The sequence below is a fragment of the Cinclus cinclus genome, chromosome 2 (assembly GCF_963662255.1).
Source record: "Cinclus cinclus chromosome 2, bCinCin1.1, whole genome shotgun sequence".
NCBI lineage: Eukaryota > Metazoa > Chordata > Aves > Passeriformes > Cinclidae > Cinclus > Cinclus cinclus.
In genome coordinates, this window is record NC_085047.1 from 24,303,967 (window position 1) to 24,324,457 (window position 20,491).

Sequence of the window (20,491 nt, forward strand, 5' to 3'; positions counted from 1 at the left end):
TATTTCTGCAAATAAGGGTGATACAAAGGCTAGATTTGAAGAAGAAATGAAAGTAAAGATGCAATTTAAATAAACTCTAAGATTCTAGATTTACACGGCAATTTCTTTTGTCTCAAGTCTCAGGCTTTACATGCTTCAGAGCATTATTAGGAATGACTGCAACATAGAGAGTCATGCACCTAGGACTGCATTCACCATCCTAATGCCAAGTGCTACATGAGTACAATGTCTTGCTGCTACATCATGGGTTAACATACAGAACAATTAAGCATCTGGGTGAATGTGGGGGAGAAATTATCTTCTTGTCAACTCCAACCTTTTTTCTGCTTCACGTGGACTGAAAATGCTATTTCTCTTATATTTGCATGGGAATATATTTATCAATATGCCTCCAGATTTTTTTTTATCTCACTATTCATATCTTGGTGCAGGAGACTACATAGACTGGCCAGTGTTCTTTCTTGTGTGTTTGTTACATGTAAAACCAAGGCAACAATTCAAAAATATGCTATCTATTCTTTAATATCTATCTTATGTGTCCCCCAAATAACAACAATTATCTTTAAGGGCTAGCAGAGAGTTAAACTGAGCCAAAACAGCACTTGACTCATTGTGGGGGTTTTTTGTGCATTTTTTAAATCGTTGGTAGACTTCAGGGAAGACTCAAATGTAGAAGAATTTATGGCCGAATATGGACATAATATCCTCATTGAGACTAAAATGCACAACCCTGTATATGACTGGGAGAATGGTGACACTGAGTTATCCCTGAATGGAATATATGGGAAAGAACATTAAAGTAACAACAGAAAGCGGATGGGAAAGAATATTAAAGTAGCAACAGTAAGCAGATGGGAAGGTACATTAAAGTAGCAAATAAATAGACAGACATGCAAGGGAAAGTACAGCAAAGTAGCAAACAGAGTGGACATGACTAGACTAGGCTACTAGGTTGCTTGAGCCAAAGTGTAGGGAAGATGCCAAAAAAGCGCGTGAACAATAAGCTATAACCAATCATAAGTATTCTGCAAGTGCGTGGGACAGTTGCTTTTATCCAGTCATTGTATGCCTAGTATCACGTGTACTCTGGACTTTTCCTGTATATTATTGCTGTTAGCACCTAATAAACGGAGCTTTGATCATACCTCCATGAGGACTCATCTCTGACTCCCACATTCCTCTCCACTTCAAAAGTCATCTAAGTGTTGAATCTGAATATTTGATTCTAAGGCTCTTTTAGTTGAAGCAAATGTAGTCATTCAGAAACTCAATATCCATCACAGAGGTATCTCCAGCTCTGCAGTTAGTTGTACATCAATGTCACTGTGCACTTATCGCAGCCATATTTTTCCAGCTTGTCCATAGGAAAGTTGTAGCAGATCATGCCAGAAGTCTTTAGGTCAAGGCACACAACATTGCCCGCTCTCCTGCTGCACAGAGCGGGTCCAGTCACTGTCTTGGCTCCACAGTCACTGCTGAAGCCCATGTAATCACTACTGAGAGTGCTGCAGTGACAGCATGAAACACCAAAAAACCCTCACAGAAGTAAACTCAGTTAATTTTCTGGAGTGTACAATTTCTTGCACCTAGCATGTGCTTCTTGTCTTCCCCAGAAAACACTTTGATTTTTCTGGATGATATCCAAACCTGATATGCTGTTGGGGGTTGATTCTTTCCCTTTTCCCTCTGTGGAATTTTCCCCATTGTCATGCCAAGATACCTGTTGACTGGGCCCTGGTGACAAGGGGGAGGGGACGGGAGGGAAGAGGGAACCCCACGAGATTCAAACAGCCAGAAGAGGAAGCAGAAGGCTGGGCCTTGGCCCATTTCTCCCGCGGAGTTCGGACGAGAAGGACGATCGCCGCCTGTGTCCCATCCCTGCCATCCCAGCGTCGGGAAACCACTATCAGACCCTGCCCTGCTGTCTTCTTGCTGTGAACTACCACCATCCAGCACTCTGCTGAGCACCAGGACCCACACCGTGAGTGGAGGGCTCTCTCCATCTCTCTCTCCCCCTGGGACAGTGCTGCCATCACCCCCAGCCCTCCTGCGGCTCTGCGGGACCTGCCCGCCCCCAGCACCGGGAACTGCAGCTCAGGGAAAAGGTGCCTGCAGCCAGAAAGGACTGGGACTGAGTTACTGTTCTGTTTGTGGGTAATTTCATAGCCGTTGTTGTTCTTGTTTGTCGTGTTAGATACACTAGTAAAGAACTGTTATTCCTACCCCCGTATCTTTGCCTGAGAGCTCTCTTAATTCCAAAATTAAAATAATCAGAAGAATCACATTTTTTTCAGTCCAAAGGGAAGCTCCTGCTTTCCTTAGCAAACACCTGTCTTTCAAACCAGGACAGATTTTGGTGCCCAAGTGGGGCCCGAGGGCATTGAGAGAAAAGGGTGAAAAAGGAATAACAGCTCTTGAGTTACCTCAGTTTTGTGTTAGGTGGCATCATGTTGTCCAGCTTACTGTGGTTTGGGCTCCATGTGGCCACAGCTTTATCTCTCCCATTTGCAATCCCTTACTTGAACATGGGTCCTATAACTCAGGCTGCTGTAACTATTATCCAGTTCCTTTTGTGGGCCGATAACGTGAGAAATTCATGGATTTTTAACTTCCTCTGGAAGGTGGGTACATGGATTCAGGGCTATCACACTCTAACCGTATGTTTTTGGGGTTACATTAATAATGGCACGTACTGTGAGGATAAGACACCAGGGAAAATTTTGTCCCAACCCCTTACACAGTTTTTTGGGTCTGCTCCACCAGCTTTTGAGGGGTTCAAATCTCTTCTAAGCAGTAATGATATCATACAGTGGCTGACATTGCTAATAGGCCTTGTAAACCTGTTCTATTTAACATTCCGAGATGAGGGGAGATTGACTTGGATGACAACCCTGATACGTCCCCCAAGAAATAGGGATTCTGCCCCAGAGACTAAGGATTCTGCCCCAGATACTAAGGATTCTGCCCCAGAGCCTGACCCTGCCCCTGCCCCAGAGACTAAGGATTCTGCCCCAGAGGTTAAGGATGTTGCCCCTGAGCCTGATTCTGCCCCAGAGCTCACCTCAGAAAGGAACCATCCAGAGTGGGTGGGGTTTCTAGTGAAGGAGATGGGCCAGATGCTGAAGGAGTACCTTTCCCCCGGTCTTGAGAAACTCTCGCTCTGCCTTAAAGAGGGAGAACCTGATGGTGCAGCAGTGGAACCCACAAATGTGACATCTCTCCAGGTTCCAGCTGAACTGCAAGGGCACTCACAGCCAACAGTAGTTGCCCCTGTGGAAACTAGAAAGTCTAAGGTGAAAACAAAACACCTGGATAATAAGGATCAGAAAGCAGGGCCCTCACAACCAGCAGGGGAGCCAGAGGTTGAGATCGTCATGTATTCCCTGTCATACGAGAGTCTCCGTAATCTGCATAAAGATGTTGTACGAAGGCTTTTACAACGTGGTTACTGCGGGTCTGGGACCTTATGGGTACAGGTGTGCAACTGGATGGTACGGAGGCAAGGAATTTGGGACCCCTGACCCAGGACTCAGGCGTGGATCACATATTCGTAAGGGAACCAGGCCCCCTTTCCCTCTGGGAGCGGCTTTTAATGAGTGTAAGAGAGAGGTTTGTCCATAGAGAGAGAATGGAGGAGCACGACCATAGAATGCACTGGAAGACCACTGTGGAGGGGATCCAACAGCTGAGAGAAGTGGCAGTATTGGAGATACTCTTTGGGAGGGGTGGACAACATGACAATGACCCCGACAAGGTCAGGTGCACAGGGCAGATGTTGTGAAATCTCGCACACCTGGGGCTATCTCAATACACCACATTCATTGCAGCCATTAATGCTGACACCAACCACGAGATAGTGGGTTCTGTTGCCAATAGGCTCAGAAATTTTGAGAGTATAATGAATGGCCCAATGCAGGCTCAGGTCTCTGATGTGATTAGGGAACTCAAAGAGGAGATGAGAGAGATGAGGGAGGAGATGAAAAAGGTCAGTGCAGCACCAGTGTGAGTCACAGATGCCAGAGTTAGAGCCCAACGCCCCCCAGCTAGGGATAGAGGGTACACCCCACAAGCTGACCTGTGGTTCTTTCTGCGTGACCTTGGCGACGACATGAGGAGGTGGGATGGGAAACCCACTTCTGCCCTGGCAGCGCGGGTGCGTCAACTCAGGGAGGGAAACACTAACCAAGGGAGCTCCACTAAAGTGAAGGTAGCCTCAACTTCCCATAACCAAGATGCAGGGCATTACAAAAGGGAGGATGATTTGTCAGATCCCCTTAAGGGAACCTCCAACATGTATGCCCAGGAAGGAAATAATAACCAGTGCTAGAGGGGCCCTGCCTCTAGCCAGGGAGAGGCACGGGAAAACCGGGTTTTTTGGACGGTGTGGATCCGATGGCCTAGCACATCAGAGCCACAAAAACGTAGGGCATTAGTTGATACTGGTTCACAGTGCACCCTAATACCATCAGAACATGTGGGGGAAGAGCCTGTTTCTATTGCTGGGGTGACAGGGGGATCAGAGGAATTGACTTTGCTGGAGGCTGAGGTGAGCCTGACTGGGAAGGAGTGACAGAAGCATCCAATTGTGACTGGCCCAGAGGCACCATGTATTCTTGGCATAGACTTCCTCAGGAATGGCTATTACAAAGACCCAAAGGGACTCAGGTGGACTTTTGGAATAGCTGCTGTAGAGGCAGAAAACATTAAGCAATTGAACACCTTGCTTGGACTGTCAGAGAACCCATCTGTAGTGGGACTCCTGAAGGTGAAGGAGCAGCAAGTACCAATTGCCACCTCAACAGTGTACCACCGGCAGTACAGGACAAATCGAGATGCCATGTTCCCCATCCACAAGATGATCTGTGAGCTGGAGGGCCAAGGGGTGGTCAGCAAAACCCACTCACCCTTCAACAGCCCCATCTGGCCTGTGCGCAAGTCTGACGGAGAATGGAGATTGACTGTGGCCTATCGTGCATTGAATAAAGTGATTCCACCACTGAGCGCTGCCGTGCCGGACAGGCTGGGACTCCAGTACGAGCTGGAGTCCAAGGCAGCAAAGTGGTACGCCACCATTGACATTGCCAATGCATTTTTCTCCATTCCTCTGGCAGCAGAGTGCAGGCCTCAGTTTGCTTTCACCTGGAGGGGTGTGCAGTACACCTGGAACCGACTGCCCCAGGGGTGGAAACACAGCCCCACCATCTGCCATGGACTGATCCAGGCTGCACTGGAAAAGGGTGAAGCTCCAGAACATCTGCAATAGATCGATGACATCATTGTGTGGGGGAACACGGCAATGGAAGTATTTGAGAAAGGAGAGAAGATCATCCAGATTCTGCTGGGAGCCGGTTTTGCCATCAAGAGGAGCAAAGTCAAAGGTCCTGCCCGAGTGATCCAGTTCCTGGGAGTAAAGTGGCAAGACGGGCGGCACCAAATCCCCACTGAGGTCATCAATAAGATCACCGCGATGTCTCCACCAACCAACAAGAAGGAAACACAAGCTTTCCTAGGTGCTATAGGCTTTTGGAGAATGCACATTCCTGAGTACAGCCAGATCATGAGCCCTTCTCTACCTGGTCACCCGGAAGAAGAAGGAATTCCACTGAGGCCCTGAGCAGCAGCAAGCCTTTGCCCAGATCAAGCAGGAGATCGCTCATGCTGTAGCCCTCGGCCCAGTTAGGACGGGACCAGAGGTGAAGAATGTGCTCTACTCTGCAGCCGGGAACAAGGGCTTGTCCTGGAGCCTTTGGCAGAAGGTACCTGGTGAGACCCGAGGCCGACCTCTGGGATTCTGGAGCCGAAGTTACAGAGGGTCTGAAGCCAACTACACCCCAACAGAGAAGGAAATCTTGGCTGCTTATGAAGGAGTTCAAGCTGCCTCAGAGATGATTGGCACAGAAGAACAGCTCCTCCTGGCACCCCAACTACCAGTGCTGGGGTGGATGTTTAAAGGGAAGGTCCCCTCTACCCACCACGCCACCGATGCCACATGGAGCAAGTGGATCGCCCTCATCACACAGCGCGCCCGTATTGGAAACCCAAATCGCTCTGGGATTTTGGAAATAATTACAAACTGGCCAGAAGGTGAAAATTTTGGTCTTGCCGATGAACAGGAGCAAGAACAAGTGACCCAGGCTGATGAAGCCCTGCCATACAACCAACTGCCAGCAGATGAAACTCACTACGCTGTTTTCACTGACAGTTCCTGTCGCATCGTGGGGATGAACCGCAAGTGGAAAGCAGCCGTATGGAGCCCCACACGACAGGTTGCACAAGCTACTGAAGGAGAAGGTGGATCAAGTCAACTTGCTGAACTCAAAGCCGTTCAGCTGGCCCTGGACATTGCTGAAAGAGAGAAGTGGCCAAAGCTTTACCTTTACACTGATTCATGGATGGTAGCCAATGCTCTGTGGGGTTGGCTGGAAAGATGGAAAAAAGCTAACTGGCAACGTAGGGGAAAACCAATCTGGGCTGCTGATGAGTGGAAAGACATTCCCACTCGGGTAGAGAAGCTACCCATAAAGGTCCATCATGTAGATGCCCATGCTCCCAAGAGTCGGGCTAATGAGGAGCACCAACACAATGAGCAAGTAGATCAGGCTGCAAGGATAGAGGTGTCACAGATAGACTTAGACTGGCAACACAAGGGAGAATTGTTCCTGGCTCGATGGGCCCACAATGCCTCAGGTCACCAAGGCAGAGATGCTACCTATAAGTGGGCACGAGACCGAGGGGTGGGTCTCACCATGGACAGTATTTCCCAGGTTATCCATGACTGTGAGACGTGTGCTGCCATCAAGCAAGCCAAGCGAGTGAAGCCCCTCTGGTATGGGGGGCGGTGGTCCAAATATAAGTATGGGGAGGCCTGGCAGATTGACTGCATCACACTGCCTCAGACACGCCAAGGCAAGCGCTACGTGCTAACCATGGTGAAAGCCACCACTGGATGGTTGGAGACCTACCTTGTGCCTCATGCCACTGCCCGCAACACCATCCTGGGCCTGGAAAAGCAAGTCCTTTGGAGACATGGTACCCCTGAGAGAATTGAGTCAGACAATGGGACTCATTTCAAGAACAGCCTCATAAACACCTGGGCCAGAGAACACGGCATCGAGTGGGTGTACCACATTCCTTATCACGCACCAGCGGCTGGGAAAGTGGAACGGTGCAATGGGCTGCTTAAAACCACCTTGAAGGCACTGGGTGGGGGGACTTGCAAAAACTGGGAGATGAATCTACCAAAGGCCACATGGTTAGTGAACACCCGAGGTTCCACTAATCGAGCAGGCCCTGCCCAGTCTGAGCCCTTGAGAACACCAGATGGGGACAAGGTTCCAGTGGTGCATATGAGAGGTATGCTAGGAAAAACTGTTTGGGTGAACCCTGCCTCCAGCAAAGACAATCCAATTCGTGGGGTGGTTTTTGCTCAAGGGCCAGGTTGTACCTGGTGGATCATGCAAAGGGATGGAAAGACCAGATGCATACCCCAAGGAGACCTTGTTTTAGGGTGAACTACCTACAATACTGTGCCTGTATCTGTAACTGTATGGATGTCTATAATTTGAAGATTTTAATTTGATTTGGCATGATGGTAGGGGAAAATTTGAGGTGGATAATGTTGGCGGTTGGTTCTTTCCCTTTTCCCTCTGTGGAATTTTCCCCATTGTCATGCCAAGATACCTGTTGACTGGGCCCTGGTGACAAGGGGGAGGGGACGGGAGGGAAGAGGGAACCCCACGAGATTCAAACAGCCAGAAGAGGAAGCAGAAGGCTGGGCCTCGGCCCATTTCTCCCGCAGAGTTCGGACGAGGAGGACGATCGCCGCCTGTGTCCCATCCCTGCCATCCCAGCGTTGGGAAACCACTATCGGACCCTGCCCTGCTGTCTTCTCGCTGTGAACTACCACCATCCAGCACTCTGCTGAGCACCAGGACCCACACCGTGAGCGGAGGGCTCTCTCCATCTCTCTCTCCCCCTGGGACAGTGCTGCCATCACCCCCAGCCCTCCTGCGGCTCTGCGGGACCTGCCCGCCCCCAGCACCGGGAACTGCAGCTCAGGGAAAAGGTGCCTGCAGCCAGAAAGGACTGGGACTGAGTTACTGTTCTGTTTGTGGGTAATTTCATAGCTGTTGTTGTTCTTGTTTGTCGTGTTAGATACACTAGTAAAGAACTGTTATTCCTACCCCCGTATCTTTGCCTGAGAGCTCTCTTAATTCCAAAATTAAAATAATCAGAAGAATCACATTTTTTTCAGTCCAAAGGGAAGCTCCTGCTTTCCTTAGCAAACACCTGTCTTTCAAACCAGGACATATGCCTTGTTCAAGGCATGTGACTTGGTCTGTGTCTCAGTGTGCAGGAGCCCTAAACAGCCACTTGGATCTGCAGTCTGCTCCAGAACAACCTTCTTTCCTCAAATTCACATGTCAGTAAAAAGCACAGTTTGATGTACATTGCTCTGAGCAGTTTCAGTCATGGGATTTTCATAAGAATCTTTGTCTACCTATATTTTTTTGAGGAAAATCTCATTATGAGTGCCCAAACACAGAGAAATTTTCAGTTTACATCAAGCCAAAAGAGTCACATAAGAGCAACTGGCATGTATGGATATGCAACTGGGAACTTCTGGGTTTGGGGCTTCTTGTTTTCCTAGCAAAAGATGAATGTTTTCCTAGCAAAAGATGAACATTTTCCTAAGCTGCTCCCTGCCACTTGTCACCCCAAAAACAAACTCCTTTGACATTCACTCCTTTTCCCCCATTTCTTCCACTAGTGGATGAAGAAAGGTCATTGTGATACTTTCTCTGATGCGAGTTTGCAGTGTGACCTCATGATAAGGAAATCTGAGAAGCAAGCCCTGGCCCTGGGACTGGCCTTGTCCTTCTGGAAGACTTCCAGTTCTTAGAGGGCACAGGCCAATATCATTATATTGTGCCTCCTGCCATGAATTTTCTTCTCTTATTTTTTCGTCAAGCTGCTGATTAGCAACCTGTTCCTGAGGCAATTGTCCAACAGCAGTGGGGACAACAGCACTAAGAAGCAATTGGTGTGCAATGCCCTGACCTCCAGCTCTGACAGCTCCTTGTTCCCAAACAGGTCAATCCACAGGGCCATGGCTGAAATAACAAGGGGCATCACTCTTGCCAACAACATGAAATTTGTTAGAATCTTTTTCCTTTAGTTGGTATTAGGGGGTTGTATCTTTCTTTTGTCCCCCCTGCCCCTGCTGTTCTTGGGCAGGGGAAAGTTACAAGGTATTTAACCTTTTTCTAGCCAGGATAAAAAGACCAGGAGAGCAGCTCAGAGTTTTTCCACAGGCTTTATTAACGTCTGTGAAGGGGAGGTCAGGCCACAAATCCAAAGATGGGGGATCACACTTGTAATTTTATAGGGTTTGGGGGGATCACAAGTAAACCAACAAAAAACAGGGTTAACATATTTTAGCCAGCTACATTATCTTTCTTTGTTTGGGACAACAAATTATAAAGAATCAAACCTAACAAATAATATTATAAAAAGATAAGAGAAAGATCTTACATTTTTTCTAGCATGAGTCATTCTAAGCAAGTAATTTCTCTTATCTCAGAGAAAGTGCCAAGGGGGCCTCACAGGGGTATCTGCAGAGGGATTTGTCTCCTCTACAGGGGGTTTTGGCTAGTTTTTTAGTTTTTGTTTGTTTTTTTATTTTGTTTTGGGTTTTCTTTTTTTGAGGAAGACAATCGCTTAATACTTGTATATGTAAAGAAAGGAAAACAAAAAGACAAATACCACAAAAAATGCATGCAATTTTTTTCTGTTGTGATTAACTCTGGTCAGAAACTAAGCCTCCTGACAGCCATTTGCTTATCAACTACTTCCCCAGGTAGGATTGAGCAGAGAATTGGAAAGGTAAAAATGAGAAAAATTGTGAGTTGAGAAGACACTTTAATAGTAAAACAAAGTTGCATGTATAGAAAAGCAAAACAAGAAATTCATTCACTACCTTCTATCACCAGGCAGGAGTTCAGCCATCTCTAGGAAAGCCAGAATCCATCAGGTGGAACAGTGGCTTGGGAAGACAAAAAGCATAATGCCAAATGTCTCCCAGGGTGTGCTGCATGCTGATTAACAGCTGAAGCACAGTCATGGCTACAAACTCAATCTAGCACATTCCAACCAAATTTGTCATCCTCATTTACTGAACACACCAGCAAGATTGTTTGGTGTTCAGTGAGAGGAAGGAGAGATGCTCTTGCCTGCTCTGGGAGTTCCCCAGGAGCCTGGGCTGAAACTCTGAGTCCAGAATGCTCAGGTTGTTGTATGCTCCCTCCTGCAGAAGGATTTGGGATGGCTTTGAGAGTAAATCAAACAGAGTAGGGGTAAGGCTGGTTACAGAAGCCTGTGGACTCTGGTATGTAAATATGATCTCTTTTACCCTCATGGAAGAAAGAGATCCTGACCTGTTTGAATGGAAACTGTAACAAAAGCTGTGAGATATTTTTCCTTCTATCTGGAGACCTGACCAATCTGAAGGAAAGCTAAAGAAACACAGGAAGTGGAGCTGACAAAGAACATGTCCTGAATACCGTGGACACTGGTGGCTATGGCGGACCTAGGTTACATCTTTGTTGGAATCTCTGAAACTGTGACTTGCCCTGAAGCTTGTGAAGAGAGGGAAAGGAGACAATCCTCCCTGTGTGGTCCCTGTGTGTGTAAAACATGCTGTGAGAGCCAAGCAGAGCTGTGACCTTGCAGACAGTTGGACCACAGAGCAAGCCTGTGAACAGAGAAGTGCTGAGCATGGAGGTTTGCAAGGGCAGGTGCTCAGAGCTGCTCATCTGCTGCAGAGAGGAGATGGAGCTGAGCACAAATGCGGGCACGCAGCTGATGAGAACTGTGGAAACTCAGACACCAGGAGAGCTTCAAGTATCAGCTAAAGTCTGCGTGATTTTCTGCTTGCTGGCCTCCAGGTAGCTAGGTTACCATAAAGAATTAGCAGTGTGTTTTGGGGATTTTTTTAGCTTGTGAATTGTTTACTCTTCTAGCTCTTATCTCTGGATGCATTCACATTCTGCAGCATGTCAGCTCTGCAGAATGCAGACTCTGTTGTGACCAAACAGCTCCATGTGTCAACAAATGGATGGAATGGAATTGGGTCTGTAAATGTGAAGGGAGTAGTTTCATGGTGCTGTGCTAGCAGAATCACTGTCTGCATCCTGCTGGTGTCCTGCAGAAACCACCTCAGACAGGGATTCACACTAGTTTATTGGCTGCACCAGGAAAGGGTGAGAGGCAGCAGGGCAGTGGTAGAAAAGCCGCACAGGAGAGGGAGTGCAGTGACACAGTGTTTCCTCTGAGGTATAAAGATGGATTACTACTGCATAGGTTACTGTGCTGAGACTGAAAAGCAGGATTTTTTGATCACTGACATTTAGATGAAGGTTTTGGCCCTGACTCCTTCAGTAGTTGATTCAGATGTGAAATGAGGCTCACAAAGTTTGAGAGATGGGGTCAGGCCTGGGTAGAAGCAGTGAAAGAACAACAAAGATCTAGGTCATGTTCCAGCTTGGACTTCTCTGGTCTCTGCCCTCTCCTCCTCCTTGCACTGGTCATGCAAACTAACTCAGCCTTAGACAAGTATTCTTCCATAGTTCAGAGGTTTAGCAAAGGCAGTATGTCATCAGATGAACAATGAAACTCAAGGGTTCCCTTGTGACAGAACCAGTAAGATGTGTTTAAAGAAATTAACATTCAAGAGCTGTGCTCTGTGGGCTGCAGCTCTCTGGATAATGCAAAAAGATAAATTAGTGTGAGCCTTAGATTTTAGGATTGGAATAATCATGTAGCACAGAAATAACTGCTCAAACCCAAAAACATTCTCTCTTTTTTGTTGTTGTTTTTGTAGCTGGTGGTGAAACACTTCAAAATTGTTATAGCAAAAATGAGAGTTGCTCAAATTTATCTTCAGTCCTGTATGGTCATCTGGGAAGGTTGCTGTTCAATTATTACACACAAACATTTTTTCTTGATTTATTTTATCCTAGAAGACATGCTACTTCAGTAGTAGGATACAATGTACCTGAAATGGAATGACCTCATTTTATACAACATGAATTAATTTCCAATTGCATATATGTTAAATTTGACCTTATACAAAAAGATTGGTACTCACATGCATGGTATCACCACCTGTAGTTGCACTCAAGAGAGGATGGAAGACAGAGCTGACAGGGTTGGGGAGGATCCAGCTTGCATGCTGTGCTTCTACACAATTACACTGGCTGCCCTGTAGATGTTTGCTTCCTTCTTCTGAGAGCTCTGGTACTGCTGAGTTCTTGCTGCAGGCCACATCACTGACACATAAGAGGACTTTCTTTCATCTCTGTTCAAGCTCAGATACTCTGCAGGTGGGAGCTTTTTTGGTTTGTACCAGTTTTATATTGTCCTAGGAAACAAGGCACCGACATTGTAAATGTGAGCACAAGGCCATTGTGGGAATGCAATTTTGGTTTCTAGGAGTGTAAAACCAGAACTCCTCCCTTTTACTTGTTAGAGAAACACAATACCATAAGTCTTCATGTCTGTGGTCTCACATGAGCATGACCAGAGCTGGCCATGCTCCAGTAAGCACCCAAAGGAGAGCTGCCAAGAGCCCTGGCACAGAGTGGAGCTAGAGTGTGACTCAAAGACAAGTAGTTAGAACTGCTTCTGTGGTGTTTGCAGAGGAATTTGGGGCAGCAATTTTACCTTGTGCCAGACACCATCTTAGACAGACTAATCAGCCAAGCTGCCAGAAATCCCCAGCAGTTACAACATCAGCAGACCTGTTCAGCCCTCATGCAATACTTCCTGCCCTTCTGTACTGACCCTGCCTTCCCTGGCTTTCTTTACCTAGCACAAAAGAGACCAAAAGTCTGGCTCTGAGCTCAGATGGTGTCCTAGGTTACAATCCAGGATATGCCCAAAATCTTTTCTATCACCACCTTCATGAACTGTTAATGGGCCCATCAATGCCTTGTCATGACTCATAGATAACTCCCTCCAGGAGCTATCTCTGTTAATGGGCAATCAAGGACCTAGTGCATCCCATTGTGATATGCTCTGCCCAGAGGGAGGAGCCAAGGATCCTCACATGGATATAATGTGGGATTTGGGCCCTTACCCACTAGATCTTTCACAGAGAAAAAAGGTCTCATAGAGACCTTCTCTATGAGATCTCTGCTTTATCTAGACTGCTACCACCAGCCCAGAATTTTCCACCACTGCAGCTTGGTGCTCTCAGAGTTCCGCACCAGAATCAGACTGCCCCAGGTTTTATAAAACAAAGGCCCTCAAGGTCCCTAGTTCTGTTTACTTTTAATGCTGTAGTTATGATTGTTGTTTGTTTGTCTTGCTATACATATTAGTAAAGAGCTGTTATTCCTATTCCCAGACCTCTGCCCCTTTAATTTTTTAAGTTATAGTAATTTGGAGGGAGGGGATTTGAATTTTCCATTCCAAAGGGAGGCTCTGCCTTCCCTAGCAGATACCTGTCTTTCAAACCAAGACAGATGGGTATTTTGCTGCTTCTTTAAGCTTCCTAGCCTGGCAATCTTTATTCAGATCCCTCCATCAGCTGGAAAACCCCTACTCATTCCCTTTGTATTTTTTCTCCTGAATGATTTATAGCAGCAGGAGGAGTCAGGTATGGACTCCCCTCCCTCCCCGTCTGCCCCATCTGAGTTGTTCCAGTCCTCAGACAAACCTCCATGATCATGTGCAGCACTGATGGGTTTGTGACAGACTGAGGTGACTGTGCGTGACACAAATAAGTACCAGAAGTCCTTCTAAGCTTCTCCGGACTGGCCCAAGGGGTTTGTGTGTATTGTTTCCCATACATACCTATTAAAGAATGTGAAGAGCTGAAAAGCAGACAGTAAGAGAAGACTTATAAGGTTGGTGAAGCTGATGACACAGTGAAGAAAGCATCCACTCTTCTCTAAAGAGAAAAAGATGCTTTTTAAGGTACATCTCACAGACCTCATTTCCCTTGTGCCACTATCAGGACTGCATCTCCTGGGCAATGCCCTCTGTGTGCTGTACTTCAGAGGATGACCTAGGGCAGCTGCAATACAGTGCGAGACACACAAATGGGAAGAAACAACATGCCCCCATGTCCTTGATGAAGTTTGTCTTTTGCTGTACATCCACTCCTGCCACACAGCATTGCTGCAGACCTTGCATGTGCATCCCAGCAAATCTCAGCTCTGATTCTCTTCCAGCTGAGTATTTCAGCCAATTACCTATGGTGGCACGCAACTCAACTTCAGCTTCACCCCCTAAAGCATTCACCTACCAGCAAGTCTTGGGAAGCTGTAAACTGGCTTTCAATCTTCCTGTCACAGCCCATGTGGAACCAAACAATTAGCAACATGTAATTGCACCACTGGATTACAATATGGTGATCGGTGGTTGTACCATTGACAGTCTTGTGTGTCATGACTTTTGGAATTAATCCCACCTTTCCATTCAGCCCTGGAGGAGGTGGGTGGCAAATCCACTGCATTCATCTCCTTTCCTATAATTTCACAAATGACTTTACAGTTTGACAGCACCCAGCTGTAATCCTGCCAGCACCACTCATGTTTGCTTGGTACATGAACAGAGGGCTGACAAAGCTGAATAGGGCTCTGAACACCGAACACACAAAGGGAAGCTCACCTGAGGGACAGCAGGCTATGGACTGGCTCCAGTTCCCAGCTGTATGGGACACCATGCAGGTGGTCACACTGGTTACATTGGTGCTACAACCTGTGAACTTGCTGAGAACAGTCACTATCCTGTTGTTCTGGCGCTTCTCCTCTGCAGTGGAGCTGCTCCCAGGGACCCATGAGAGCTGAGCCGGCAGCTTTCCTGCCACTGCCTCACACATGGGGCTGTCCTGCTCATCACAGTACAGGCTCAGCCTTGGAGGGGTTGCAAAGCACCAGCAAGGGGACATGTATGGAGTTAGTTTGGCACAGCTGGGCTGGGCTGTTCTTGTTCTCCACCCAAAATAAACCCAGTGAAAAGAGGAGAGTAAATTTGGAGGTCCCATCCCATCCCATCCCATCCCATCCCATCCCATCCCATCCCATCCCATCCCATCCCATCCCATCCCATCCCATCCCATCCCATCCCATCCCAATGGGCCCAAAGCACACGAGACCAATAACAGCTCTCTTTTTTCCTTTTGTATAAGTCTCTCCCACACTGGTGAGCCTTATCACAGCCATTCACATCCTCTGTGTGTACATGGGAAATTGTTTCACATCTGTCATCTCTAACTAGTGGGAAAGGAAAAAGAAGAAAGAGAAAGAGTTTTGGAAAACAGAGAGATGGGATATGGCAGCTACTCCCAATGAAATGCGTGAGTTTATGCCAGCAAGAATTACAGAATTATCAACAACTGAGAGACAGGGACTACTTACTGGTGATCAGAATCCAAATTTACTGTGAGCTACATATGCTTATATACCATTTTTAGGAAGGCTAGTATTTTTTAATACATTCATTGGGTTAAATATCACACAGACAAACTTCTACATTTCTACTTGATCCAATCTTCTTTCCTGTCACCAGTCTTGATCCAGTCTTCTTGTAATTTTCAAAAACCTGTTTGTTCTTGTCAAGGCATCTTGGTTATCAAACTGCATATGCTAATTAAATCCACAGTACTCTGTGTCTTGTTCCCAGTTAGGTTAAGGGAATTTCAAGGGACCTCAAAGATCCTCTAGTTCCAGCCTCACTGCCATGGGCAGGGACACCGACCCCCCCAGGTTGCTCAGAGACCCATCCAGCCTTGCCTTTAACAATTCAAGCATCCACAGCTTCTCTGGGCAACCCATTCCAGTGCCTCACTACTGTCACAGTACAGAATTTCTTCTGGATATCTAATCTAAATCAACTCGCCTTCACTTGAAAAAACAAACAAAAAAAAAACCACAATAAAAAGCTCCACTTCTTATTGCACACTTCCCCTGCTGCATGGGGAGAGGAGCTTTGTATGTCCAGACCCAGACACTGTCCTTTGGATAACTGTAAAAGGAGCAAGGAGTGCCTTACCCAGCATGGTCAGGTGGTACATCCTGCAGAAATTCCCATCTGTTGATGCCACTTGGCAGAGGTAATTTCCCTCCTGGGCTATTTTCACTTGCTGTATCTCAAGGGCAGGAGCCAGACCTGCTCTGAATGTCCAGCTTATGTTGTCACTGCAGTTTGTTCTGTCTGTCATGTTTGTATCGATCCTGTATACCAAGGTGCAAGGGTCTCCAACCTTGGGGGTTATTGTCCATGTTAGCATACTTACTTGTCCTTTGATAAGGCAGGTGAGTACTGAGCTGTCACCCACAGTCACTGACACTCTGTTGTTCCCTGAAGGAAAGAACAAGAAGAACATGTGAGACAGTGCCCAGGGATGTCACTTATGGCCTTGGAGGTCTGGTCTGTAGTTCACTGAGAAATGTCTCCACTGGGACACTGGGCAGCATGAGGCCATGTCTCTGCCAGCCAAGAGCTGTGATTCTCTCCTTAGATGGGAAAACATCTCCCGTTTCATGGTTGTGTTCACATACACTGAGCCTTATTTTCACTCCCTCCAACAGGTCCTCTCCCTGGGGCAGTGGATAAAGAATATGACTGGCAAGCAGAGTCTGAATCAGCTGCACAGCCCATCTCTCTGTAGAGATCTCTCAGGTTGCCTTTTCCCTCAGCATCACTGCCCAGTACAGCAGAAGAATGAAAGTGTGAAAACATTCACCCCACTTTTGTTCTGGACATAAGCCACCCTTTTAGTGGAGTCAAGCACAAGGTGACAATTTCTGCCCTGATGCTCCAAAGTTCTAGGAACCAATTTCCCCGATTATAGTGGCAACAGATAAAATAGTTGAGTGTTGGGTTGTTTGTTTTCTTTAAAATAGTCAAGCAGTTATTAGTTGCTATAAAGTTGTTTATTATAAAGGCACATCAGTCTCAAAAGGCAAAGAGTCCCAAGTGTTAAAGTTCATGCTAAAAACTTTCAGCATAGAGTCCTAAATAGAAGTCCCGATTAGAAGTAGAAGCAGCTCCTGGTGCAAGGCCCCGGAGGGCCGAAATTGCAGCCACAGCTTCTATCTTCTTTGTGAGATGATGATGTTAGTGAGGGGAGAGAAGAAAGAGAGAAGTGAGAGAGAGTGTCTCTCCCCAGTGCATAGATTCTTATACACAAATTATCCAATAAGCTAAAGTCACCAATCTGAATAATTTCTTCTTAACCTGTTAGAATTCTAGTTTCTTAGTACAAAAGTTTACATATGGTATTATCTGTTCTATCTAAAATATGGAAGCAATATTATTACCATATTTTTATTATGTCTAAAACTATGTTTTGGAGCCTTCATGGAGATTTGCTTTCTATACTGATGTCTAGAGCTATGTTTTTCAGCTCTCACTGCAGCTTGTTGATCTCTCTCTGAGGAACTCAGAGGCCTCTTTATCAGACTCCAACAGTTGAGGAGTAAAGGGCATTTCATTGGAGAGAAAACACATTCCTTTTTACTGTTAGATGCTGTCTTGGTTTGAAAGACAAATGTCTGCTAAGAAAGGCAGGAGCCTCTCTTTGAAGTGAAGAATGTAAACCTTCTCCCTCCAAATTATGATCATTTTGAAATTAAGGGGCTCTCAGACAAAGATATGGGAAAAGGAATAACAGTTCTTCACTAGGAAAATTAAAATAGAAGTACAGTATTACAAAGAGCAAACCCAAAGCACTAACAGTCAGAATACAACCTGACACCCTGTCAGTCAGGGTGTTGGAGGCAGTCCAATTAAATGGTGGCTGCAGTCCTCCTGGAGTGACAGATGTGGTTCAGTTGAAGCAGCAGTCCTGTAGGAAGGTGCAGTGTTCCTCCCAAGATCCAGTGACAATGTGGATTCCTCTGGAATCCAGTGGAAAAAAGGCTGCTTTGATATTCCAAACCTCAGTTTTTATCTAGGTAGGAAAGGCTTGGCTCCTCCCCCTGGCTGGAGCATCTCCCAGTGGGAAGATGTAATTTTATCAGTCATACAGTAGGACTCAATGGCCCATTAAACGATATCTTCCTGGAGGAAGAATGGGTTGTGGAAAAGATAAAGAACACCATCCTACCTGGTTTTTAACAGATGGCCCATTAGCAGAGCATATCTCCTACAGAGATAAGGATCACTGCCGCATCTGGTTTCAACAGATGGTGATAGAATATCTACTTTTGATCACATCTTTTTTTGCAACCTAAGACAGATACAGAAATCAAGACACTCAAGATCACTGCTTTGTGATCTGTTCCACGTGTGCTAACAAAAGCAAACTAGAAAAACAACCAGGAATTTGCATAATTAATGTAGATTAAGGAGGGAAAGGATTATAGCTGCATTCTCAGATCCAATATTTTTGGAATTTGCTCTTCTAAGTCTTATAGGAACTTTCATTCTGAACCTAGTGTCTTAAAATCTCATTATACTTCACTTATCAGGACAAGTCACTGAGACCTAAGAGTAGAGCTTGACAGGGTGATCACACTGATCATAAAACCTCCCGTCAATCATGTTTTTAATAAAAAATACTAAATTCCAACAGAATCATTACCGGTTTTCATCAAAACATTGAAAAGTTCAAGTTCAGCACCTCATTGCTTGATAACCAAAAGACTGAAAAGATCTATTTGCAGAAATTGCAAGAAATGTTTTGTCTTGCAATTCTATCGCAAGAAATGTTTTGATTTGAAAGTTACTGGTTTTCCACCCAAAAGTCCCTTCAAGAATTTGCAAAGATCCCTTCTACCAGACTTTTCTTTCCCAAAGAAGGGTTGAGTACATATCACTCTGATACCCTGTCTTTTCCTCCCCTGCCCTTAAGAGAGAGGTGGTGTCAAAGTACCATCAGAACTACCTGTAGCTCCTGTGACTACAGGGGTGGTGAGAAGGGCAATGGTTGAAATGCTTTTCCTGAAAATTTTCAAAGTAGCTCTTGCTTTCATGGGTGAGAAGGATTTCTTGCACCCTCCATCTCATTGTGAGGTCCCCAACATTCCATGACAGTGATCCTGAAGAGTCACTGCTCTTCCTCTGCTCCTGAGAGCCCCACAATGCAGTTACAAAGAGCTGGTTCTTCTTCCTAGCATGGGGCTTTCTCTGATGAGGATTAGTGAGGAGAGAGAAAGTGGTATTTGTATTTGCTCTCTGCTCAGTGCTGTTCCAGCCCACTGTCCCCATTGTTAACCTGAGAAGACAAAGACTATAGCAGAATTTGAACAAAGCCTAACAGTGGGATTTTTCATGTTTGGCTTGGATCTCGCTGTTAACAAAAATTTTAACACAAGGCTGTCATCTGCATTTGGCAAGATTATTGGCACAGATCAATTATGAAATCTGGCAGCTCAAGCTAGGGACCTCAAAAGTATCCCTTGGGCAATTACACTATTACAATCAAATTCCCCATCCCTCACATGACAGTCTGGACCCACAGCAATATTAAGGTCTGGCATCTTCTCATTCTTCACTGGCTCTCTTTTCTATTACCAAGTGGGTGCTACATGGTCACCTTCAAATCCTCCTAGATCAGCGTTGGTGGAGATTTGGGTCGGCCCCATAGTCCTTGTTGTAATATGGTGGTTACAGTTTGTAGCACAGAATCATGGAACTAATTAGGTTGGAAAAGACCTCCAATATTATTGAGTCCAACCTGTGACTGATTACCACCTTGTCAGCTACACCATGACACTGACTGCCATGTCCAGTGGTTTCTTCACTACCTCCAGGGACAGTGACTCCACCATCTCCCTGGATAGTCCAATTCAATGTCTAATCATCCTCTCTGGGAAGAAATTCTTCTAATGTCCAACCTGAACCTCCTGTGGCACAGCTTGAGGCTATGTCCTCTTGTCCTGTGGTTTGTTGCCTGGGAAAAGAGGCCAATCCCCACCTGGCCACACCCTCCTTTCACCTTTAAACCTTTAGAGAGAGTGAAAATATCACCTCCCAGTGTTTTCTTCTCCAGGCTAAACAACCTTGAGGGAGCCTTGAGCGGCTCCCTCAGCCACTCCTCACATGACTTACTCTCCAGACCCTTCACCAGCTTCACTGCCCTGCTCTGGACACACTCTAGCACCCAATCTGTGGGCTGGCCACTCCTGCTATTAATATTAAAGTAATATTTAAGCTCCTAGGTTTACCTGTCATAACTATCATGAATATTCAGATTATTATCTCCAAGTTTCACTACAATACATCTTTGATTTACACAACATATTTGTATGGTTCAGATAAAGCTCAGTTTGCTCAGTTAACAACTCTAAATGTTTATTTCAAACAAACACCTATTTCAAATAACATAAAATTTTCAACTCTCACAGGAAGAATTTTATAATCAAGAATTAGGGAAAGGATATTTTTAGTTAACTACTTAAAGGATGCTTGACATACTAAAAGCAAAGTCTCTTGAAAAAAATTCCTTATTCTGCCTACTCTGTCCTTCCCCATATAT

General features: G+C 45.9%; 1 protein-coding gene across 1 annotated transcript; it reads right to left on the bottom strand.

The window, feature by feature from the left end:
- Nucleotides 1-1,303: 1,303 nt before the first annotated feature.
- On the bottom strand, nt 1,304-19,598 carry LOC134057825 (cell surface glycoprotein CD200 receptor 1-B-like). Its single transcript, XM_062514872.1, has 6 exons — nt 19,550-19,598; nt 16,060-16,368; nt 14,677-14,931; nt 9,061-9,113; nt 5,574-5,626; nt 1,304-1,505 (listed from the first exon to the last, which is right to left on the bottom strand). The coding sequence occupies exons 1-6, from the start codon at nt 19,596-19,598 to the stop codon at nt 1,304-1,306; spliced, it is 921 nt and encodes a 306-aa protein (XP_062370856.1).
- Nucleotides 19,599-20,491: the final 893 nt, after the last annotated feature.

Bases quoted from the DNA above. Each gene is read 5' to 3' on its own strand.
- LOC134057825 (XM_062514872.1), bottom strand. From the start codon at position 19,598: ATGGGGCCGACCCAAATCTCCACCAACGCTGATCTAGGAGGATTTGAA. The intron at 16,369-19,549 runs GTGACCATGTAG...TCTTTCCTTCAG, and splicing joins TGATCTAGGAGGATTTGAAG to GGAACAACAGAGTGTCAGTG. The intron at 9,114-14,676 runs GTGAGCTTCCCT...TTGTTATTTCAG, and splicing joins CATAGCCTGCTGTCCCTCAG to CCATGGCCCTGTGGATTGAC.